The sequence below is a fragment of the Vigna umbellata genome, chromosome 5, assembly GCF_029865625.1.
Source record: "Vigna umbellata cultivar VRB3 chromosome 5, Vumbellata_1.0, whole genome shotgun sequence".
Lineage (NCBI taxonomy): Eukaryota > Viridiplantae > Streptophyta > Magnoliopsida > Fabales > Fabaceae > Vigna > Vigna umbellata.
Window position 1 is genome coordinate 21323210 of NC_142169.1, and position 23220 is coordinate 21346429.

Sequence of the window (23220 nt, forward strand, 5' to 3'; positions counted from 1 at the left end):
ATCTTGAAGTTGTTAATACTTTTATAAAGGACCTGGAAAAGAAAGATAAATTTCTTATTTATCAATAATATTCACAAAGAGGTATTAATTAATTAATTTAATGATCAATGAAGATATTATGTAAGCACGTGAAGTAGTTGAAAGTGGTAAAGAATATATTGGACATGTCATTCCCTGAAAGATGATAAATGGATCATTATAAGATAATGGTATAATTACTTTAGATTTTATCTATATATGGAATTCATTATTTGTTATTTTAGGTTGCAGGTTGCAGAAACAACTTTGTCCTGATACCTTAAAATGGTCAAATAACTTTATGATTTATTTTACAAGTTTTTGTCTTATCTTTACAATGATTTTTTCCCCATTCATATCTATTGTTATTTATTTTCTATTTGGATTTACATTTTTAAAGGATTGGAGTTTTTACTTCAAAAATTCCTAAAATTTGTTTACATAAATTGATATGCTAAATTGAAGGTTATTGGAATAATTTTTTTACTTTGAGAATCATTTGAATCTTAACATAAAGTTTGTAGACAATCTACTTCTTCTGAGGTTGGATCCAAGTGAAAGATTTATGATGAAAAATAAAAATGTCATTGTTGATGGAGCAAAGAAAAGAGATTAAATGGAAAAGAAATAATGTTCTAGCTCAATTATTGGTTTATGCGACCTAGTTCAAATAAAGTTTTGTATGGGATTACATGAAAAGAAATCAGTGATACAAATTTTTCTAAGTTTTACATCTAAAAGTTACTAGGAAAATTAAAGAACAAAATTGAAAGAGTGTTAAAAGTCATATTTATTGGGATGATTATGTTGAATGAGTTTCAGCTAGTTTGGTTATTAAAAAAAACAAAATTATATAACGAGGATATATATTAATTTTAAAGATTTAAATATAGTTAATTGATATGTTAATGTTGATAGTAAAATATTAAGTTTCTAATATGGATATTATAGATATAATCATTGTTATTTATATATATATATATATATATATATATATATATATATATATATATATATATATATATATATATATATATATATATATATAATATGGAAAGTGAGTACATAATTAAATCAAAAGTTTGTTTATAAGATAATGTATAATATATAGTCTTTTAAATATAAATTTATTAACTTATCTCTTAAAAAAGAGAAATGAATAAACTAATACACTGTGCATATTATCTTCTATTTTCGTGAAATACAAAATTATTGTAGATAGATAATAACATCACAAATAAAACCTAAAAAATAAGCTGGATTTAAATCTTATAAATTTTAAATAAAAAAGAGAACATATAAACAATTTATATAATATCTATATAATTTTAACAAATCATGACATAAAGGCTCTCACAGTCAAATCATATAAAAAAAATTACATACATTTTGAAGGATTAATGTATTAACTATTATCCTTAGATCTTACTTTGCTCAATTATTCATGTCTCTCAAAAGCTATAGTTTTAATGTGTATAGAATTGCTTTCTTTTTCACTTAGCATAACAATAAATTCTATACTCGTGAGTTTCACTATTGTCGATTCTCTATATATGAACAAGAATAAGATTATAAAACATTTCTCTTAAGAGAGATTAACTTTTCCACTAAATGTAAACAAAACTTACAAAATGATAACAAGAATAAAATTATAAAACATCTCTCTTAAGAGATAAGAGATGACCAACACTTTCCGTTGACACACAAAAGAATGAAAAACTTGATTCTGCTTAGTAGAAAAGCACCTCCAACTTAGATAATTCTATGTACTCTCCAAAAGTTTAAGTTGTTTTTATGAACTATAAAACATAGTATTTATAACCCAAGGTTTGAGCTATGTCAAAATCTAAACAGACAGCTCTCAACTGTTAGTGATAAAAAATTATCCCAAGTGATAATCGACTATCTCAAGTGATAATCGATTATCTCAGGTTGTTAAAAAGAGTTTCATTTCGAGGATAATCGATTATCCCAAGTGATAATCGATTATTTGTAAACATTGATAATTCATGCTTTCGATGATAATTGATTATCCCGAATGATAATAGATTATTGTTGAACCAAAGTGTTTTCTTAATTTTCTCGTGATAATCGATTATCCTGATAATCGATTATTACCATAAGCATTCTATACTAAAAAGTAGATACAAGACTTTTTTAAGTTACAATTGAAAATCTAAAGCTATTACAATGAAGTCTACAACAAAAAACTTTAACATAAACTCTTCGAGTCATATAATTTGTTATTCAAGTCTGTAAGTGCATTATCATCAAAATCTCTCCAGGCTTCAATCCATCTTATTGGTAACAATATTGATATTGAGAATTTATAAATGATTAATCATTTAAGATTAAAAAATGTTACTAAACATACATGAAAAATGAATTCATGTTTTTGTTATATAATGAAAGATCATCGGTGTGCAATTATACTTGAATCCAAGTACCAAGAAGTGTTATCCTCTATACCAACACTTATGTAACCCATCAACATCTTCAAAATCAAAAGTTTCTTCTTGAGCCAGATGAGCTTGTGATGGCCTTTTTGGTATGCTTTTGGCACTTTCTCCATCCCAAAAGTCCCGTACAAAGTGACTAAACCTTTGATAGTTGTAACACTTGACTTTCTTCTTGTCAAACTTATTTTCTTTCTCTTCACCGTAACCTTGTTTTTGTCCTTTGTTCTTGGTAGTATCCTCTGACTCATACTTTTTTTTCGATTTGGAGTCTTTCTTGAAGTTCTTCTTTGATTTTCCTCCAACTTGAAGAGTAGCTTGTTCTTGAACATGTCTCCACTCATTTATGCGGAACTCATGTGCTTCGAGTGAGTGTTGTAACTCTTCACCTCCATGGCGTTAAGATCTCTTGTCTCCTAAATTACAACCAACACATGATCAAATAGCGGAGGTGAAGTTCTTAAAATTTCATCTCACATGATCAAATAGAGGTAAAGTTCATAAAATTTCATCTACAACATGTTGGTTTATCATGTTATCCTTGCAAGCCCTCGTGGCACTCACATGTTGTTATATTTTATCAAAATATTGTAATATAGCTTCATTTTCATCCATAACCATAAACTCAAACTCAAACTGTTTACATGAGGTTTGAAGTTTTACCTTTTTGTTTTTATCACCATTTAGGTCTTTATCAAAATCTTCCAAACCTCCTTGATAATAGCAACCTTCGAGATTTTGTTGAAAATTTTTGCATTCGAGATTTTGTTGAAAATTTTTGCATTGACACATTGATAAATGATTGAATCTTGCTTTGCTATCCATCTTTTGTTGTGTTATAATTTCTCTTCTTCAACTACATTGTAAAATCCAAAAATGACTAGCATCTTAATGATTCCATCGAATCCTGCCCTGCCTTCTTGACCAACTTGGGATGTCTTGCTATTTTCTTGTTCACAAGAAGAGAGTGTCCCTCTCAATCTTGAAACACACCCTTACTCTTTCACACACAACTCTTGGTCTTATTTGTGTAGGTATCACAGGCTTTATAACAACACTAATATGCAATACTCATGTCTCAAAAAGTTTGCCCAACTTTGAATTATTTGTAACTCTAATACTTTATAAAAATATATACTAGCCAGAAAATAAAAGAAAGAAGGCCACTCATCTCATTAATATGATAGCTACATTATGAGAATTTATATACACAAGAAATATCAAAACAACTATTACACATAAAGAGAAATAACGGTAATATTTGAATTTTGCTTAATTCCTAACAAACTTTCTGTAAACTGGTTGAATAATTTTTTTTTTTTCAGTTAGAGGAGTAACTCAATGTACTTTTATATATAAGAACAAGAAATAATCCTAAGAAAATATTTTTAAACTTTTAATAATAGATTTGAAATGCTAAAATCATAATTTTAAAATTTAAAGCACTAAAGTTATATATTTTATTGTAAACGCTAAAACTGAATTGATCTCAAACTTCAAGATTAAAAACATAACTAAAATTATTTTTTTTTTCTTTGTTTCTGTCATTAATTAAATTTAACTCACTTTATAAATTCTAAAAATCAAAGTCTTGATTCGTATACTTTTTCTTAAAATACAAACTTTAAGGCCTATTATATACATATATTTGGAAAATCTTGTAAATATGTGCATAAAAATTAAATATCTCAAACACTTTATTATTATTATTATTATTATTATTATTATATATATATATATATATATATATATATATATATATATATATATATATATATTACCGACAAAAAATCTAGTGATTCAGAAATTAAAATTTCTTTTAAGAAAATCATATAAAAATTATAAAAATATATTTTAACAGATCTATAATATAATGAGATTTCTATTTCCTGTACATAAATTGCATTTTTATTTTAGCTTTAATATTTTTTTAAATCACAATATAAAATATATAGTAAAGAAGATCAATAGAAAAAACTAGCTAATTCTTTTTCGTCTAAGTTAAAAATGCCATGTTATTGTATACACAGTTAATTTATAAACACTAAAAATGTTTAACTTTATGATTTATTTTTTTATGATTACATATTTTAATACATGTATAATAAATACTATATTTGATCATCTCGTTTTGACATACTAAATAAAATTAAATAAAATAATAAATAATAAATTATATCTAAAAAGAAAATAAGACATAATAATAAAAATTGGAAAATATAGCCCTCATATTTCCACATTCTTAATAATTTTATTTCCTTTTGATAATTTTTACCCGTCTTAAACTTATCATCATTTGAAAAAAAAAGTCTTAGTATTTCAGAAAACTTATCATCATTTGAAAAAGAAAGTCTTAGTATTTCAGAAAGAGTGATTCTCCCTGTACCTCACTGCCTTCGTTTTGCATCTCTAAAATATATTTTAATTCCAAGTATATCCTTAGCACAGTCAACGAGAATATTTTGGATTTTTAAAAAGTTGACTAATTTTGAAACTTTAACTCTGTCGTATCTCAAACTCAAACCCTACACCCCTTTCTAAATCACTCATCCCTCTTTTTGTCTCCGTCCTCCTCCTCTGCCATTCTTCTCTCCCGTATCATCTACCACTGTTATTTTGTCTCCGCCCTCCCTCTTGTTCCAAGCTTTGTTTGCGTTCCTCCTTCGTGGTTGTTTTTCTCACAAATCTCAGGTGTTTCTGGCGTCCACGTTAGTACCCTTCATGCATCTGCTTTGTTTGCTGTCATACAATCTATGCATGTGCTTCGTTGGGTGTTCGCTTCGTGTTGGTTGCCGGAGATTCGGTTTGTGTTGGTCACCGGAGAGCAGGCTGCTTAAACGTCGTTGGAGTTGCGGTCACAGACTTCCGCAGTTGGAAGTGCGGAAAGGTGGACAGAGAAACTGCATTTGGATCTGCGGAAAGCTTCCAGAGACGACTCAGACTAACCGCACATGGAAGTGCGTTAGTTCTTGCCGGAGTTCAAATGTCGTTTTAGGTTTTTATTTCTATAGGTTTTTTAATTTTTTTTATTAGGTTAGTATATATTTATTTTATTTGGTTTTATTTTTATTAGGTTAGTATAATAAATTTAATTTTTTATGTTAGTTGTTAAATAAAATGTTTTCTTTTAATATATTTTGAATTATTTTATTTGGTTGTTAAATTTTGTTGAATTTGTTATTTTTGAATATATTATTATTTTCGTAATATATTATTTATTATGTATTTAATTTTATTTAAATTTTTTAATTTTTTATGAAATTGAAATAATTATTAAATTGTTTATTGAATTAAATAATAATTATTATCCGTAAATTTTGTTAAATATTATTTTAGATTTATTTGTAATTATTTAATTATTATATATGTAATTTTTTTAGAATTTTATATTATTTGATTACTTATTATTTGTTTGAATATTTTTTATTACATAATTAATTACTTTTTTGTATATAATATGTTAATAATATAATTGGTTAATAGATATGGTTAAAACTAGAGGTGCATTATCTTATCATGGTGAGGCTTCATCCCCTCGTGGTGAGCCATCATCTTCATCACGTGATGAAAGAAGACGACCTACGGCATCTGCTCGTAGAAGACGAGTACAAGAATATCGCGTGGACGTTATTGATGAGCATGGTTATGAGGAGCAGGAAGAGTTATTACAACATGGACATGGTCAGGATGATTACGTTGAAGAGGAGGATATTCAGCAGCAGCATGACTCTAGTCAGGAAGAACATGAAGCTGAAGGTGAAGGTGAAGGTGAAGATGAAGATGAAGATGAAGATGAAGATGAAGATGAAGATGAAGATGAAGATGAAGATGAAGATGAAGATGAAGGTGAAGATGGTGGATTCCCAGGAGGTCCACATGACACCTCCTTACTTACCCACTATACCCAGCATGTTGCATTTGCCATATGGCAAGGCTGGGTTAGTCATCAACCTAAATTTTAATTGTTTAATAAATGTTACATTTTTTTTATATAATTATGTTTTTATTTAGGATCGAAGGGGGATAAAGGTTGTCACCCATGGCAAAAAATTGAAGCATTTTGGAATGTATCATGAGGCCATTGAGCCTTATATCTTCATGTCGGGATTGGGTTGTTTAGTGAACCTCTCATACGAGTATGCCGATCATGGATTGATCGTTGCCCTTTCGGAGAGGTGGCACCTAGAGACTAATACTTTCCACCTACCGATAGGTGAGATGAGTGTCACATTAGATGACGTTATGAATTTGCTCCACCTACCCATCATGGGACAATTTTGTGAGGTTGAGGAGTTAGAGTATGATGAGGCTCGATCTCATATCATGGAGCTGCTTGGCGTGGACCACACTAAAGCTTCAACTGAGATGAAACAGTCACGTGGTCCAAAAGTTAGGCTCAACTGGCTACACGAGGTCTACCAGGAGTGCATCCAGCAGGAGCGTTGGGAGTGTGCTGCTCGGGCATACTTGTTGCATCTGCTTGGATGCACATTTTTTACGAATAAGAGTGCGACTCTAATTCGAGTATCGTATCTCCTTCTCTTGCGAGACTTGAATGTTTGTTCGAGATATGCTTGGGGAGCAGCAACACTTGCACATACATATGAGCAGCTAGGAGATGTGATAAGTGTGAAAAAGAGTTGTTTTTACACTTATAAATGATCTCAATCTTCTAATTATTCATGTTATTACTCAGTGAAATGTTGTAATAGGAAGTAGATTGTTTTGTAAATTATTGTACAGGAAATGATGTATAATTGGGAGTCTGTAAGCCAATTCTCGCATAGCGCAAGCCAAAACTCGCACTGCCAGGAAACGGGAATTCGCATAGCGCACCAATACTTGTACGCTGTGCGAATAACATCAGTTGAGAGGCAACAGTTACAAGAAATTCGCATAGCGCACATACACCTGTGCGCTGAGCGAATTAATTAAGTTAAGTGGCTTTAAAAGACGTGACAGAAAGGCAGAAACTATCTTCTGACACACGAAAATAGCCAGAAAAATACTGGAGAATTTAGGAGACGATCAGGAGACCTTTCAAGACATCAAGACTTCACTTTATGCAAGGAATTGTTGTAAAGAGTATGTTTGAGATGTCTAGAATAGGCTAAATTTTTTGTTCATTGGAATTGGTTTTATGACGAATCATTAATGTAAATTTCCTGTGTAATATATGTTTATGTTCTTGTTCTTTTCTTGACTGCTTTTGATTATACGGAAGTATTAATCTCTTTAAAAGTTCTTTTGTACTGGGAAGTATTTTTAGAACCAGAAACGTAAGAAAATAAACTAAAAGTAACTACGCTAGGAATAGTTTCTGTGCTTTTGGTCATTCTCAACATCTGAATTTAATGCAAAATTATCTGATGAATTAATTAAGGAACTAATAATTCAATAGATAATTTTAGAACTTGTTTTAAGGAATTAAACCAAGATACTCTCATGTGAATGCTTGAACAGAGAATATATTTTGTCTAGGATCTTACTGTAATGTTAGTCAAAGACCAATTCCAGTGATCTTTTATCGCAATTTTTAATCTTAATTTTTTTACGTTGTTAATTTCATGTTTAATTCCAAATTGAAATCCTAAATGTTTTCATCAGTAATTGATCTTGATAAACAATTATAATTGAATAACGTAACTCAAATTCCCTTGGGAGAATGATACTCTTTTACTTATTCACTGTATTACTTGAAACGATTTGGTATACTTGCCAAAAAGTTATCAAGTTTTTGGCGCCGTTGTCAGGGATTTTGATTGTTATTGTTAATTCAGTCATCTGGCTTACCCCTCAACCTAAACGGACACTCACATTTTCTTGTGCCAGAGAAACTAGGTTGAACATCTGGCTTATACTTCCTATACTTCCCGCTTCTTTCAGAGCCTAACAAAATAAATGTCTTTCTACCAGCTTCACCCGTTGCTGTGTCAGATCTTATAATGACGACAACAAATCCAAGATCAAATGCAATCTTTCGAACCCATTCAATTAAATCGGCGCGTGTTGGGAATATTTGATCAGTGGAAAATTGATCTGTGTAATCACCCTCACCCACTTCTTTTAAAAAATAAGAAAACTCCGATATAAAATCATAATTTATTTCAGAATCCAAATATGGATACTTATCCATCTGATATAATTAAATATGACCTACAATAAATATTACAATTTAAAAATTTATTAAATTACAAATAAAAAATTCAAAAACACTTTTAAAATTAAAATGAAACTATAAAGAAGTTCTTTAACCTAATGTTAATGAAAACTTATATTTTTAGAACTACAAATTATGCCCCGAACTAGATAGAGTATTTTTCTCTCGTAAGTAGACCTTAAGTTGTTGGATAAGGCAAGATAATAATATTGAGTTGTTGGATAAGGCAAGAGAATAATATTGAGTCAAGATAATAATATTGAGTTGTTGGATAAGGCAAGAGAATAATATTGAGTTGTTGGATAAGGCAAGAGAATAATATTGAGTCTAGTGGGATCTTAACTTTCATATTCATCTTTTCAACATAAAAATCAACTAACCTAAATATTATTAAAGAGGTTTTTCCAATTCATTCTTTGACTAATAATACACTCCCTAATGACTAAGCATAATCCATGAACAAGAAATTTAAAATAAAAAATCATAACATAAAACAAGAAATTTAAAATAAAAAATAATACCATAAGACAAAAAACATGAAAGAAAAAAAGCATGCACGAAATAAAGAAAAAAGAAAAAGGGTACACATATAAGAAACGCACTTCAAAGTGCGACTAAAACATAAAAAACGCAGCTACGAAGTGCGGTTAGGAGATTTCGCGACTCCAATGACGTACCTGTCTTCTTCCTCTCGCCGAACAATGCCACAGCACACCCAGCACTACCAGGGAATGATAACCACCAACTCAATACAGTAAAGGAGTGAAAAAATAACAAAAATAGTAGACAGAATGCTTGCTATGCTACAGTAAAAATGAAAAAAACGACTACACCTTAATTGGAGGTGGAGGATGAAGACAGTGAAATGTAGGAAGAATGACTCTTTCATAAATTACCACATATGCTTGCAGAGTGATAAACAGTAAGAACTTCTAACCTACAAGATTTTCTAGAAGTTTGCAATTCTTCCACTTTCATAACGGAGAGATTGTTAGAGTCACCGGGCTGTTACCACTTCATAATTATAATTGGGAATCACCTGCTCCATTGACTTTCATTCTAAAAGAAAAGTTGAGTGAGATTAACAAAATTACCATCGAGTATCTAGTTACCGACAACATGCGACAGTAAAGAGTGAATCTTCCTACACCTCCCTCACCTCATCCTGCACCCCCAAATTTACCATTTTATCCTTCATTTAATAAAAAGTCAAAACCGTAATTAATAAATTAAATTTTTTTAATCCCCAACCATTCTTCTAACTTCCAACCACATTTACAAAAATATATCTTCTTTATACACCCTCAGTTAGGTGCATTGTTCATGTTCACTGTAGCATTCAAAAAATATATAAAGAATTCAAAAAAAATATCATGAATAATCTGCTTCAGGTATGCATGACATCATGAGCATTCACTGCATATTGACAATGAGAAGTTGCACGTTTTTATGATTTAGTTAATGCAAAACTAGGCCCTCTATATATATATACATACATATATATATATATATATATATATATATATATATATATATACACTGTACATAGGTTTGTTCAAATATGATAATCCAATGTAAAAAACTTGTTTTTCTTAAAGAGATATTAAGTATCATATTCAACAGAGCAATGAGTAATTTTATGAATGTGGACTTATTATGGTAAGCAGCATTTGAAAGAGCTCAACGATCCAATCATGGAAGGAGTTTTGGTGGAGATTGAGAACATGCTAGCTCGTGGTAGAATGGACCTACCAGTGAGTGTGTGCTTTGCGGCAGCAAGAGGTGATGACTTGTTGTTACATCAGTTGCTGAAACGAGGAATGGATCCAAACGAATCCGACAACAATCGAAGGACAGCTTTGGTGGGTGAATAGTTTTATAATTTTTGTTACCTTCTTTACATGGTTTTTATTTTCTATTTCTTCTAATCTATAGTGCTTATTTGTGCTTGCTAAATCAGCATATAGCAGCATCTCAAGGGAAAGAAAACTGTGTTCTGCTTCTGTTAGATTATGGGGCGGATCCAACATTACATTACAACTTCCTTAAATTCTATTGCTTAAACCACATATTCAATTCAAATTCAAAGAAACACTGTCAAACAGATCACATATATTATCTATATTCAATTCAAAATGAAAAACGCTGCCGCATATCAAACTCCGGTTATACGTTTGTCGCAGATCGAACTGCGGCGTTCACCTTCAGTGCCGCACTTCCAAATGCGGCATGCACCTCCAGCGAGCCGCACTTCCAACTGCGGCTCTGATCCTTGCCGCACTTCCAACTGCGGCTCTGATCCTGCCGCACTTCCAAATGCGGCGTGCACCTCCAGCGAGCCGCACTTCCAACTGCGGCTCTGATCCTTGCCGCACTTCCAACTGCGGCTCTGATCCTTGCCGCACTTCCAACTGCGGCGTGCACCTCCAGCGAGCTCCGATCCGATCACGACCCACGAACCACAAACCCAACCAAGCACAGGAAACAAATATATGATGGAAGCTACTAACCTGGACGCCAGCGACGAACACGAGCAAAGCAGCGGATGCCAGAGACTGGACGCCAGGGACGAACTCGAGCAAACCAGCGGATGCAAGAGACAGAGGACGGAGAGAAAAAGAGGGAGGAAGGAGGGGGCGAGTGAGATGCGGCAGGAAGAAGATGAGTTAAATAAGGTTTCAAATTTTATTAATTTTTTTTTCTCTCTCCTCGTTGACTGTGAGGGCACATTTGGAATTATAACTTTTTTTGGAGGTGCAGGACGAGGGTGGTGAGGTGCAGGGAGAATGACTCGACAGTAAATAGTTGTCATTCACATCTTGGTTCTCCCAAAGAGACGCTGCCTTTGAATTCCTCTGCACCTCGTTGGGACCACCACTTCATGATTTATGGGTCCAGTCCATAGGCCCAAGCCCAGTAAGATACACTCATTCTTTTCTATTTTAAAAGTAAAACTTTTGGATTTAAGAAAAAACTCTTCCAAGTTCTACAGTGTAATAAAAAAGTTTCACATTTTATGTACACTTCTTGATAGGGAATTAGAATTTTCAATGGTTAACTCAATGAACAAACTTTGCTGTTATTTTCTACCAACGTCTTCTTTATACATTTGCATTCATTAATTTAATTGCGTTGTTGGAAAGTTTGTTTTTTTAAGAAAAGAGTGAGTAACAAGTTAAGTTTCTTTTACCAATAGGGTGAGAGTAAAGAATGACAATCCAGTAATCAACCAAAGGAATCCAAGAAGTATGACAAAGTAGAAGAAAATATATTCAGAGGAATATTTCAAAAGATGAATCCAAAAGCTTTACTTTTCAATTAACAGTTAAATTTGTATTAAATAAATTATTATAACTTTATATTTTATTCTCTAAAATATTTTGTTGAACTTTTATCAATCCTTGTCATAGTGTGTTATTGTCTTCTCATTTCTTACTCCAATATCCGCTGAGAAGAGTGATTTTTACTTCAAAGTTAAATTTTAATGTTTTAAGAAAGTCATATGGTTTAAAATAATTTTGCATCAAAAAATAATTTTTTATTACAGTACAAGTTGCATTTGGGAAATATTTATTTATTGCAAAATTTATTATAGTATAATTTATATGCTTAAATTCTTATAAAGTTCAACTTGCCTCCTTCATAATTAGAAACACAAGGAATCTTTTCTTCTGCACACTTTTTACCAAGAGCTGGTGTTTCTCTTTTTATGTGACAGACTTATACTTGTGCCAGGACATTTTCTTTACTCTAGGGAAAACATACTTACCTTTTGATCATGAAATCATATGTAGGTGAATTTTCACCAACATTCGTTAATCTTACATACGTGAGCAATGTCAGTCTCAGTCTCACAGGTGAACATTGATTGATTTACACATCATTAAGATGATCTTGTAAAGAACTTCATGCACATGATATGTGAAAAGGACAATGTCTCATACTATTTAAGATATACTTAAGCACTGATGCTATGTAGCACTATTATGAAAGGGTGAATGTCACACTGTTGTAGTAAAAATGTTAGTTATAGTTTCAAACAAGATATTTCAATAAGCTAGCTAATGTGCAGTAAATTATTTTCTCAGATTCATCAAAGACAGAAGATCATTGTTCCAAACACAAACAATGCCGTGAACGTGAAGATTGTACTATTGCAGCAAGATGGGTCAGTCTTATGAAATCAACCCTGTGGTAAAATAGCCTATTTTAGCTGAAACTGACAAAGCACAAACACTGAGAGACAACTCCAAAACCAGTAACCCCCACATATTGCACCTTCTGTTTGTATCTGCTGAAAACCATGGGGCACAATTGTGGTGGTTCAACACCTTGTAGTTTGTTCTGCCATTTTCACTGTTGAGAACAGTGACCTTCTACTTGCTAGCTTCCTTGATAATTGCATATTATGCCATAAAAAAACAAAAACAAGCAACGCAGCTTCATAGATAAGACACTTGAAATTAGAAATTAAGCATGTACTCATAACGTTGTCAGTTTTATTTTCTGCTGTTCAGAGGGTAATGAACACTAATAAAGCAAAAGTCTGACATAAAACAAATAACAACTGGGAGTACTGACTAAAAACAAAGGACGAAACTTAAAGGTGCATTCTTGGTGGTTGTCAATTCCACCCCAATGAACGAACAAACGCAGCACCAACATGATCAACTTGGGTATGCTTGTGATCAAGAATTGCTTTTCTGTGTAGAACATATGCTGAGAGAGTTCAACATCTTAAAAAATGGATTTTGATACAAAAATAGTCTCGGTGAATCTGATATACCTGATTCACAGGACTAATTGCCATCAATCATGTACAGCAACCTGGGCATCTTATCAAGCCATTCTCATTGCAATCAGGACACCTTCTCAACCCTCCTTCTTGATGTTCAAACACCTTCCTGCTACCATTGCAATTGGGGCATGGAACAAACCTGGCATCACCACAGTTGTCACAGACAAAGCCAGGCTCCTGGGTGGGGAATCCTTCCAACAGCCTTGCTAATTCTCCAGACTCATTCATATGCTTCATCTCATCAGCATTTCCCACATATTTCCCTCTGATAAAGACCTGAGGCAACGTCACTGCCTTGCCACCAAGAGCATCCTGCAACTCCTTCCTATAGGATGAATCCATTGAGATGTCCCTCTCATCAACCGCAACTCTGAAGCCCCTCAGAATCATCCTAACTGAACAACAATCCTCATAGGTCTTCCGGATCCCTCTCAAACTAGTACAATAAAGCACTATTCTGTCCTCAGTGCCAGGCAAACGGCACAAATTATTCTTACAAAATGAAAAAGAAGGAGAAAATACCAAAGGGCTAGACCCCATTGACCTGATATCTCTAGGTAGAGTGTTTCTACCAAGTTGCCTCGATGATAATGCTCTCCTGTAACTCCAAGCCACACTTGGATCCAACTTAGCAAGCAATGCTTCCTCAGATAAATGCTGCCAAAGTGGCTTCTTGGTTGATGCTGGAGAGGAAGAGTTTTCCGTTACTGTTTGTGAAGTTTTCAGTGACTCAAAGGAATCAAGAAGTTTCTTCCTTGCAGACCCATCAAATGTTGTGTACCTGCATGAACTTGGCTTGTCTAAAGTAGAAGTGTTAGGAGGCTTCATAACTCCTTCTTGTCGCTCCTCTTCTTCTTCATCCAAGCCATCCATGAGTTCCCAAGTGTTGATGACCGAGTCTGGGGAGAGTGAGTGTTCTATCTCAGTTTGGTTTGAGGTTTTGGTGAGGTGGGGTTGGTTTTTTGGGGTAAAGTTGGGGTCTTTTTGGTCAATGAGAAGAAGGGAGCCATAGGTGGTGGAGGTGAGGGAGACAAGGTGGTGTGTGTCGCCCTTTTTGATGGGAGGGTGATGGACAAGAGGCATTGGGAGAGAAAGGGCTCTTCTTCTAACCGGGGGTGAAGAATTGTTGGAGTTAACGTGTGAAGCAGAAGAGGAAGAGAAAGAAGAAGAAGCAAGAGAAGCAGAAGGAGAGGGATCCTGATCTGGATTACTGTTGGCCACTATGGTGATGGTTCTTGAGGCTGAGCAACCCATGATTTCACAACGAACAAGGTGATGTGCCTTCCTTGCCTTTGCTTAATTGGTTTGCTTCCTCTCTCAAAAAAACACTTTCTATTTTTTCCTTCCCTCCTCACTCCAAACTTTTTGGCTTGTAAAAGTCTTTTTTGGAAGACCTTTGTGAAATAATGATTGTCCTATAGTAGAGATAGAGAGAGAGAGTGTGTCTTTTGGAGGCTTAGATTAGATGCAAAGGAAGTACATAGGGGAGGTATACTGTGGTGAGAGGTGGTAGAACGGTGCTTTCAAGTAGGTTGGAGGGGGAAGTTGACGAGCATCAATGCTGTGTACAATTGGGAGCATCCGATAGCAGTTAGGACCATTGTTTTTAAATTACTGATAAAGAATTGGTGAGGGACCATTTGTTTTAAGGACATAAGAAAGTGGTAAAAAAAGGGACACTGATCATTGGAAGATTCCTCTGTGTAATTTTGTAGGGTATACATTTTCGTATCAAAGTACTAAAGTTAAACTCTTTTTAGTATTGTAATCTATTTTCACATGTAAAAACAGAGTATTTGACTTTCCAGAACATGGTTAAATTGGATCTCCCAACCTCCCTTCCCAGCTCCTGTTTTTCAAATGTAACATTAAATCTAGCAACATCTTTTTGTTCAGTTTGAAAGTTTTAATAATGTGCATCGTTATTTGCAACTACCCAGCATTTAAATTCCTTTGAATTGTTGCAGAAAAAAAGAGGAAAAAGCGAAACCGACAAATGAATGGAACTTGAATCATTGGATTTTAGTAAAGATTTGTTTCGCCTAGTTAATAATTTAAAAAAAAAACGCTGGTTCTGGCTAAAGTTGTATGTTTCTTACGAGGAAATAGACAAATATAATAAATAACCAGTGATGTAGTCTAAAAGAAAGAAAAATTACATTACTGTTGAGTGTAATCACAAATCTATTGTACCTTTTGATATTGGGTATACTTCGCTTGTTTCAACATATGAATATAGTAAAATCATGCTCAGGTCCCATGTGAAGTGCTACATATTTCTTAATTTAATGCATGAACGAGTCACTATCAAGTGAAGAGAATCATAAAATATTCATCGGTGCTTAAATAAACAAGCTGTATATTATATTCATCAGCAGTTATTTTCATAGGTAGAGAAGATTGATTTGGTTGGACACATCTAACTTCTGCTGCTGAAACAAAAAAACAATAAAAAATCAAATTATAGAACTGATGATAGTGCTGGCAGTTAGAAGTTTCACCTTCAAAACCAATACATGATCACCAAGTCAATACAAGCAACCCAAAGGTTGGCCCGTTTAAAAGCTTAGGACCAAGGATTTCATAATCAGTCTTTTTCCTTTTCAACTTGAAGTTAATTTTTAATGAATTTCATGTTTTAAAACCAGGCCTGCTCAATTTTGTTTACTTTCATATTTAGATAAAAAAAAGTAAGAGTTCTTAATCTGTACAATTATTTATTTTTGAAATATTTTTGTTTTGATCGTATGTGATATTAAGATTGACAAAGTATGTCTATATATGATAGGAAGGTCGGTCATGTTTGATGACATAGCTAAAGTGGAATATGGACTAAAATAAACCCATTTAATGAATGAGGAGGGAATCATACATCTTTTATATGGATATATGAAAATGCATCACCAAAAAGAGAAAGAAGGGAGATGAAACAATGATGTTGATTTCTTCAGTAGCTAGAAAGGGGAGAAAATAGTTGAATGGTGATTGATACACAATCAGAAGATGCATGTCACTTATTTTCTGATACAAAAAAGGTGTGAAGGGAATAATGGAAAAAAAAAAGAAGAAATATTTTCTACTTATTTTCATTTTCCTGGGAAAGGGTTTACCTTGTTGAGTGGTGGCAGCTATGAATGTGCAAAGAATAGCTAAATTTGATGATAGATAAATGAGATAAAGGGATAAGATGATAACTGAGCCAGCTGTCATAATTAGTCATAACTATCAGTCAAAGTCCTTCTGCTTACACTTCTCATCCAATTAATAGTGAATGATAATAGTATTCATTAGCATGTAGGTTCCTTATTATAATCATCAACCATTAACATCATCAAAGCATATTGCTGGGTAAATCACATGTCATTTTAAAGGATTATTGGCTAGTTAATATCTAAATTGATGTTGTTATAAGTATTAACTGATAGAAAAAGTTAGTTAAAATATATGTTGCTACCTTTTTTCTAGACAGATCTAAAACGCTTGTTAGCCATAGATATTGTGTCATAAAGTGTAGAGGTACACCTTATGAAAAATGAAAGTTAAAATTGTGATAGAACATACATCAATGATTATAACCTGATACTACAATGTTTAAAGTAACAGGACATCCTTTGCACAAAGCAAATGCTTTTAGGCTAATGACAAAGTTGCTACCTGGCGTGGTAAGAAATGATGGAAGCAAACTGAAAAAATTTGAAGGAAATTGGCATTATTTCAACCTCAAAATAGATTGAAACAGACATTTCATAACTAAGGACCACATGGTAGCCAACCGGGGCAGGTGACACCGAGACCACAGGCCACAACTCCATTGTTCCCATGCGGCTCTTAGTTGCTAAAGTAGCTGTCTCATCTACTTTGTTGCTTTACTCATAACCCTTTTCAAATTTCGAAAGAAAGGTTCTAAAGTTACTACCTTCTTTGTATGGTCTAGAAAATGTTCAGCATGTGTTATTTGCCCGGTTATGTTAGTTGTCATCTGTAGTAGCTTTCAGATCACTAGTAAACTTCGAAAACAAAAGGGGGGACAGAGAAAATGCCTTTAGACTAGTATCTATCTACATTGTATTTCATCTCATAGACATTAATACAAACCTTGCTGAAATTGAAGATTGATCTTTATGGTACACTAGCAGAACTTCTGTAAGCTAAAATAAAGTAGTGCTATTCTGCAAAAATAAATTGCTGGTACTCATGAGCTATTTTGGGAAATTAGCAAACCTCAATAGCAATCCTATTACATAGTAACACAACTAAATCCGTTAGGCATTCAGGATATGTCATGACACTGATGAACCTGAGCAGACATGGCAGAGTTCTTTCATAGATTCCAAACTATCTGGTAAAATTATTAACCTTGACAGAGCATGAGTTTTCAATGAGCCAATCTGGTAGAGCTATTAATTTTGACAGCCCTTAAATTGATGTTTGGACAACTACTCAAGATTGTCAAGGTATTCTGCTAAAAGTTAAATATGGTCCAGTTCTTGACATGTAGTCTTTAAATTGAAAAGGGATCTTAATTGGTGCATGCTGTCAGACTGAAGGGCGAGATTATTACAATACACAATAGCAGAATATTGAAATGAATTTCCTACTCCTCCATACACATTTTAGAAAAGTTTAGCTTGATGACAAAACGTGAGTGCATAATTTACTGACATTTCTAATGCTCCTATCTTCACAACCAATACAGCAGCAGTAAGTAATTTTATCTCGCATTCCATTTGAATATGGAAAAGGGTTGTAATATTTTGAAATCCTAATACATAGCACCCCTTTTACTTTTTTACCTTTTGTCCTTAGTTTTTTTCTGATTTATTGCAGTTTGCTTTATGATACAGCAAAATTGCATATCGTCTTAGAGATTATACTCCATTTGTACAGTTTCAAAAAATAGACTACTGCGTCCTATCTATCCTTTCCCCTCTTAACACGTCATAGATTTGGGAGCGACTAAAGAAACAATATTGCGGCCATTGTAGGAGAAAATAAATAAAATTCTTCGAAATAATTAGTTACCTTCAAGTTTGGTCCTTTTCTGGTGTATTTAATATTATCTAGGGTATACAAACATGGCCTAACTAATGAAATGTGTATCAAATTACCAATAACAAAAGTCAGCAGAATGAACCACTTTATACATTTTGGTGAGAAGCACATCACATGGTAAAGTGGGCTGAACCACACCAAAGAAACAGAAAGAGCAATGACAAAGGTTCATGCTGCTTTCGATTTCATGTGGGCTTATATGCCTGAAAAGTTGAACCTCCTTTTCCTCCCCAAATTTTCAAAATACCTTTACCACATTCATTAGTTTCAATATCAGAAAAATTACGATTGGTTCTTGCACGTCTCATCTGTACTCTTGACTTTCTACGTGACAATGTTTGAGGATTTGTTCTGCTTTCTAAATAAGAAGTACAAAGCCAATCAAACAAGAGTACATTTGCAGAACATCCAGTCTATAACATTTTTCTTCATTTTCTTCTTGCAGTGTAATGTGGAACACAAGAAAAGCGGTTCTGCAAATTCAATTTCAAGTAACAATGAATGAAATGCAATTTTTTCTGATTTTCTTCTCCGAAGAATGAAATCCTACAAACTGCCTCGTTAAGTGGACCACCAGTTAAGCTTTAAAAACGAAAGAGAGGACACAAAATATCTTAAAGAGCGCTCTATTAGATGAACAACTTTATTGGATACTTTAAGAATAGTTCAACGTATCTCTACATTGTATGACTTTTAGTTTTGAAATTTCATGAAAAATAACAAATCTACCTCCCTAAATAATCAAACCTATGTAAGTTAAAAAGAAGCAAAAAGATCAGGGGGCTATATTTACCAACAGTCATCCAACAGAAATTTCTTTTACTTTACAAGAACTATATCTTTTGAGCAATATACATTTAGGAAAACTCAAAGAAGATATGTCATGAACATATATTGTGCCGAGCCAATGCTCCAACCTAGAGAGCAGACTATTCAGATAAACTTGTACTCCTATTTCTTAAATTCTGAAAGTGTTATATATCTCCTATTTCTTAAGAAGACACGTCAGTCGTGTCCTGCCAAACCAGAGCCAGTAATACCATATGGGGAGCAATTCATTCAAAAGTATCTCAACATATGAACAAGGAATTATTCTGTAGATTAATCTCCAGAAATACATTTCTTGTGGCATAGAAAACATGTAGTTCTATTCGTACACAGCCAGGTTTAGATCCACGACCAAAAACAAAGAAACTCAAAGATGAGCTTAAGAAATACAAATACCGGTCATTCTGTACAAAGGTTAAGGTTATCTCAGGAAACGAGGCAATACACATACTACGACACATAATCCCTTCCCGCCCATCTCTCCTCGTACTTACCAAATGAGTGGGTAGATGCAGGTATCCCAGTCAAGTGAAAGGGATCAGGTTTAATACCATATCTATGAGTGGTCTATGCTCAAGAATATCATCATGATTTTTCACAAAATCCGGTATTTCTATCTCTCCTTTCTTTATATCATCCCAGAGGTACTGAAGCCAGCTTACATACTTGATCTTCCAATATAATCTATACCAAGAACAAAGAGAACCAAAATCCAAATAGGATTAGTGTAACAAGTGATAGTGGGCCAACCAATGTATCAGACGAAAATCATAGATGTTGCAATACAACTATCACCCTACTTGCATTAGCTAAGTAAAATAAATAAATTTCAAATCACCTTTGCCAAAATATACAATAGGAATTTATATCGCTAGAGCCTTAATTTTTTTTTTCTTGAAAGCAAAGTATCCCCATAGCCAGAAACCATGAAACCAATCCCAAAGAGAGTAAAGTACAAATTAAGGTGCAACTCCTCTCTTCACACGTGCTGCTCTATTCACACAGCTAGGAATCAAACCCTTCTAATGCTTAAAGGCCTAAACTACTAGCACTTGAGCCACCCCTTGTGAGTCCTAGAGCTTTAATTTAATTATTAACTTTCTTTCTCTTCTCCATTTTTTCTCATTGTTTGAGACATAGAGTTGTGTTCTTATCCTCCTAGACAAAGCCAAACAACCTCACGGGGGAGCAAACATCAGAAATACATATATAAAAGATTAAACGAAAACAATAGTGAAATTTATATGTAAAAGAAGAGCAAATAAGAAGGTGGATTAACAGGGTTATTGCATAACAAAATTGAAAAAATAAATATACAAAGAATTAATTTTGTTTTAATTTAATTGGAAACAAAGTAAATTGTGTTTAATATTTTCTTGCCATTTTTTTTTTTCAAAATCTTGTCAAAAATACAGTTTTTAAACTTTTCTAAGATTACAAATTTATTTTTGTAACAAATTTGTAATAACGAGTGAAATCATATATAAAAGATTGCTACAAAACAATGTTATGTTTCTGATTTTATTACAAACTTAATTCAGTTTTCTAATTTTTTATTTAGTTAAAATTTATTCTTTTATTATTTTTTAGTTCAATTTAATCTTTTGTTCAAGATGAATAAGGAAGAACTGTCACAGGTTCAGGCCCGATTTTCTCTTCTTCCAAAACCCTAGGACACCAAAGGCTCCTCCTTCTTCCATCTCACGTAAGAGCAGCCTCTACCACTACGGCCACTGCAACATGACCGAGGTCACCGGCAATCTCGGCACCGCTGCTCTACCGCGCACCTTATCTCCCCAAATCGAGAAACTTTTCTCACTGCACATAAGCCAAATGCGAATTGGAGAAGACAGAGATACAATCTCCACCTTCGTTCGCCGTCACACCACCTGGTTTTTGGGTATTGTTCTGGTTGGTTATTTTTCGTGAATGCAGTGGAGCTGGAGAAAAGTAGGGCGTGTGAAGAAATGATGAGGTGTTGTGTTCTCTGTCTGCAGGTGAATGGTGTTGAGGAAGGAGGAAACAGTGATGTAGAGAAGATGAAATTAGACTGGTGTGGTGATGTTAAAATGGGGGTAATGACCGCAGGACCAAATTGAAACTTTTTAAAAAAAATATTGAATGACTAAACTAAAAAAGAATAATAAGGATCAAACTAGATGACTAAATCACTCGTTAAGTATGGAACTGAGTTACAAATTCAGGATCTAACCTATGGAGAGATCATTAACAAGCAAACAATGACCAATTAATACAGATAAACACAGGGAAGAGAAAGAGAGCACACCACCGCTTGGAGGGACCGCTGGTCCTCGTCGTCACTGTAGAGAAAGGGATGACGCCGCCGCTCGCTGGAGATGGGACTTCCTCATCGCCGGTGAAGTGAACGCCAAGATCATCACCGTGTGATCAATGGTCTGATGAGCCATTCTGGGATGGTTATATGGTTGTCTGACAGACTTATAATAAACATTCATTTTTACTTGTTCAAACATTTCATTTCTAGTCAAGACACCAATTTTATTTTATTTTTTCAAAATATATAATATATAATATCACTCTACTATCTCCTCTGTTTTAACTGACATGTTTTTAAAGCTGAATTTATTTAGTAGGAGAACATGAAAAATCTGAATTTAATGAAACTAAAATTTCTTTCTTAAACATACATTTTAGAATAGGAAAACGATACTTAGACAACAAATTTTGACAACATTTCGACACAGCACACGTGTCAGCGTGTGAGAGGCCCACGTTTTGGTTGGAAAAAGCTGCTGCAATCTGAGCATTTCTGATGAAACCTGCTTGAACGCTGACGTGGCGAGGACGGGCACGGGCAGATTGGGGGAGTGCGTTTCAAAAATTGAAATGAAAAGGGAGCGGTCAGGGGTTTTTGTTTGGCGTTTGAAATTTGAATTTCATTTTTGAACAATTTTAGAGAGAAGTGAAGGTTGAGAGAGAGAGTGAGAGCCCGAGAGAGATGGAGAAAGGGAGTTCGAGAGAGAGAGGTCCGACGGAGTGCTTGCCGGAATGCCGCCGGACAACGTTGAAGGCCGTGTCGGAGCTATTCAACCCCTCCAGCCGGTTCCGATTCACGGTCGCCGCAGCTCCGACGTTGGCCAACGAAACGAAGGCGGCATCGTCTTCCCTCCAACCCAGCGAACTAGGGGCGCGTTCTGAGTCTCGATTCGTCCCACCTGCTTCCCTCCCTGTGCCGGACCTTTGCATTCACCGCCGGAGCATCGCCGGAGTGTCGACTGTTCGGTGGACGAAAAAGACGGGTTTAGGTTTAGGTTTCTTTCCCATTTGGGGAGGTTTAGGGTTTGGTTTCTTTCCCATTTTCATGTATTGAACTGAGTCTCTTTGAAATTTTCTAGTTGAATCTGTTTCTCCACTCAAGTTTCTTATTCATTTTACGCTTTAACTGTTCATTGTACTGCAAGTTTTACTGTTCATCATCTCTTTCACGCTGCCATGGTAGGATTTTATTGTTCATGCTTGCTTTCAGTGGCTGGTTCCATTCAAGTTTGTGTTTCTGGGTTTGCGTTTTATGCTTAAGTTTAATTTGTGCATGAACGTAAGGTCATACTACGCGTTTTATGGTTCCATTCCAATTTTGATGTTTCAGCCTAAGCGTTTGGTTTTGCTGTTTTAGACTGAGCACGGTGGCAGCAACTTGGCGGTTTGGGTGGAAGGTTTCCGAGGAAGATGATGACGGTGTTGGACTGGTCACGGTGGAGAGTTACAGTGGTGCAATGGTGATGAAGGTGCTAGACGGTAGTATTGAGGATGGCAATGGTGGCTGAGGGGGCTTGGGATGATGACGGCTGTGACTCAAAGATGGGTTCCTGGTGGTCCCGTGGAGGTGCAACCTGGTGGCTGATGAGTGAAGTGGTCACGGTATTTGG

General features: G+C 34.2%; 1 protein-coding gene and 1 long non-coding RNA gene across 2 annotated transcripts; both read right to left on the reverse strand.

The window, feature by feature from the left end:
• Window positions 1-13113: 13113 nt before the first annotated feature.
• On the reverse strand, window positions 13114-15120 carry LOC124825119 (uncharacterized protein At5g39865). Its single transcript, XM_047297662.2, has one exon. The coding sequence runs from the start codon at window positions 14684-14686 to the stop codon at window positions 13448-13450; it is 1239 nt and encodes a 412-aa protein (XP_047153618.1). The 5' UTR covers window positions 14687-15120; the 3' UTR covers window positions 13114-13447.
• Window positions 15121-19562: 4442 nt separating this feature from the next.
• LOC124825111 (uncharacterized) lies at window positions 19563-21817 on the reverse strand. Its single transcript, XR_007027764.2, has 2 exons — window positions 21600-21817; window positions 19563-19996 (listed from the first exon to the last, which is right to left on the reverse strand). It is a non-coding gene; the product is annotated as an uncharacterized LOC124825111 (long non-coding RNA).
• Between the last annotated feature and the right edge of the window lie 1403 nt (window positions 21818-23220).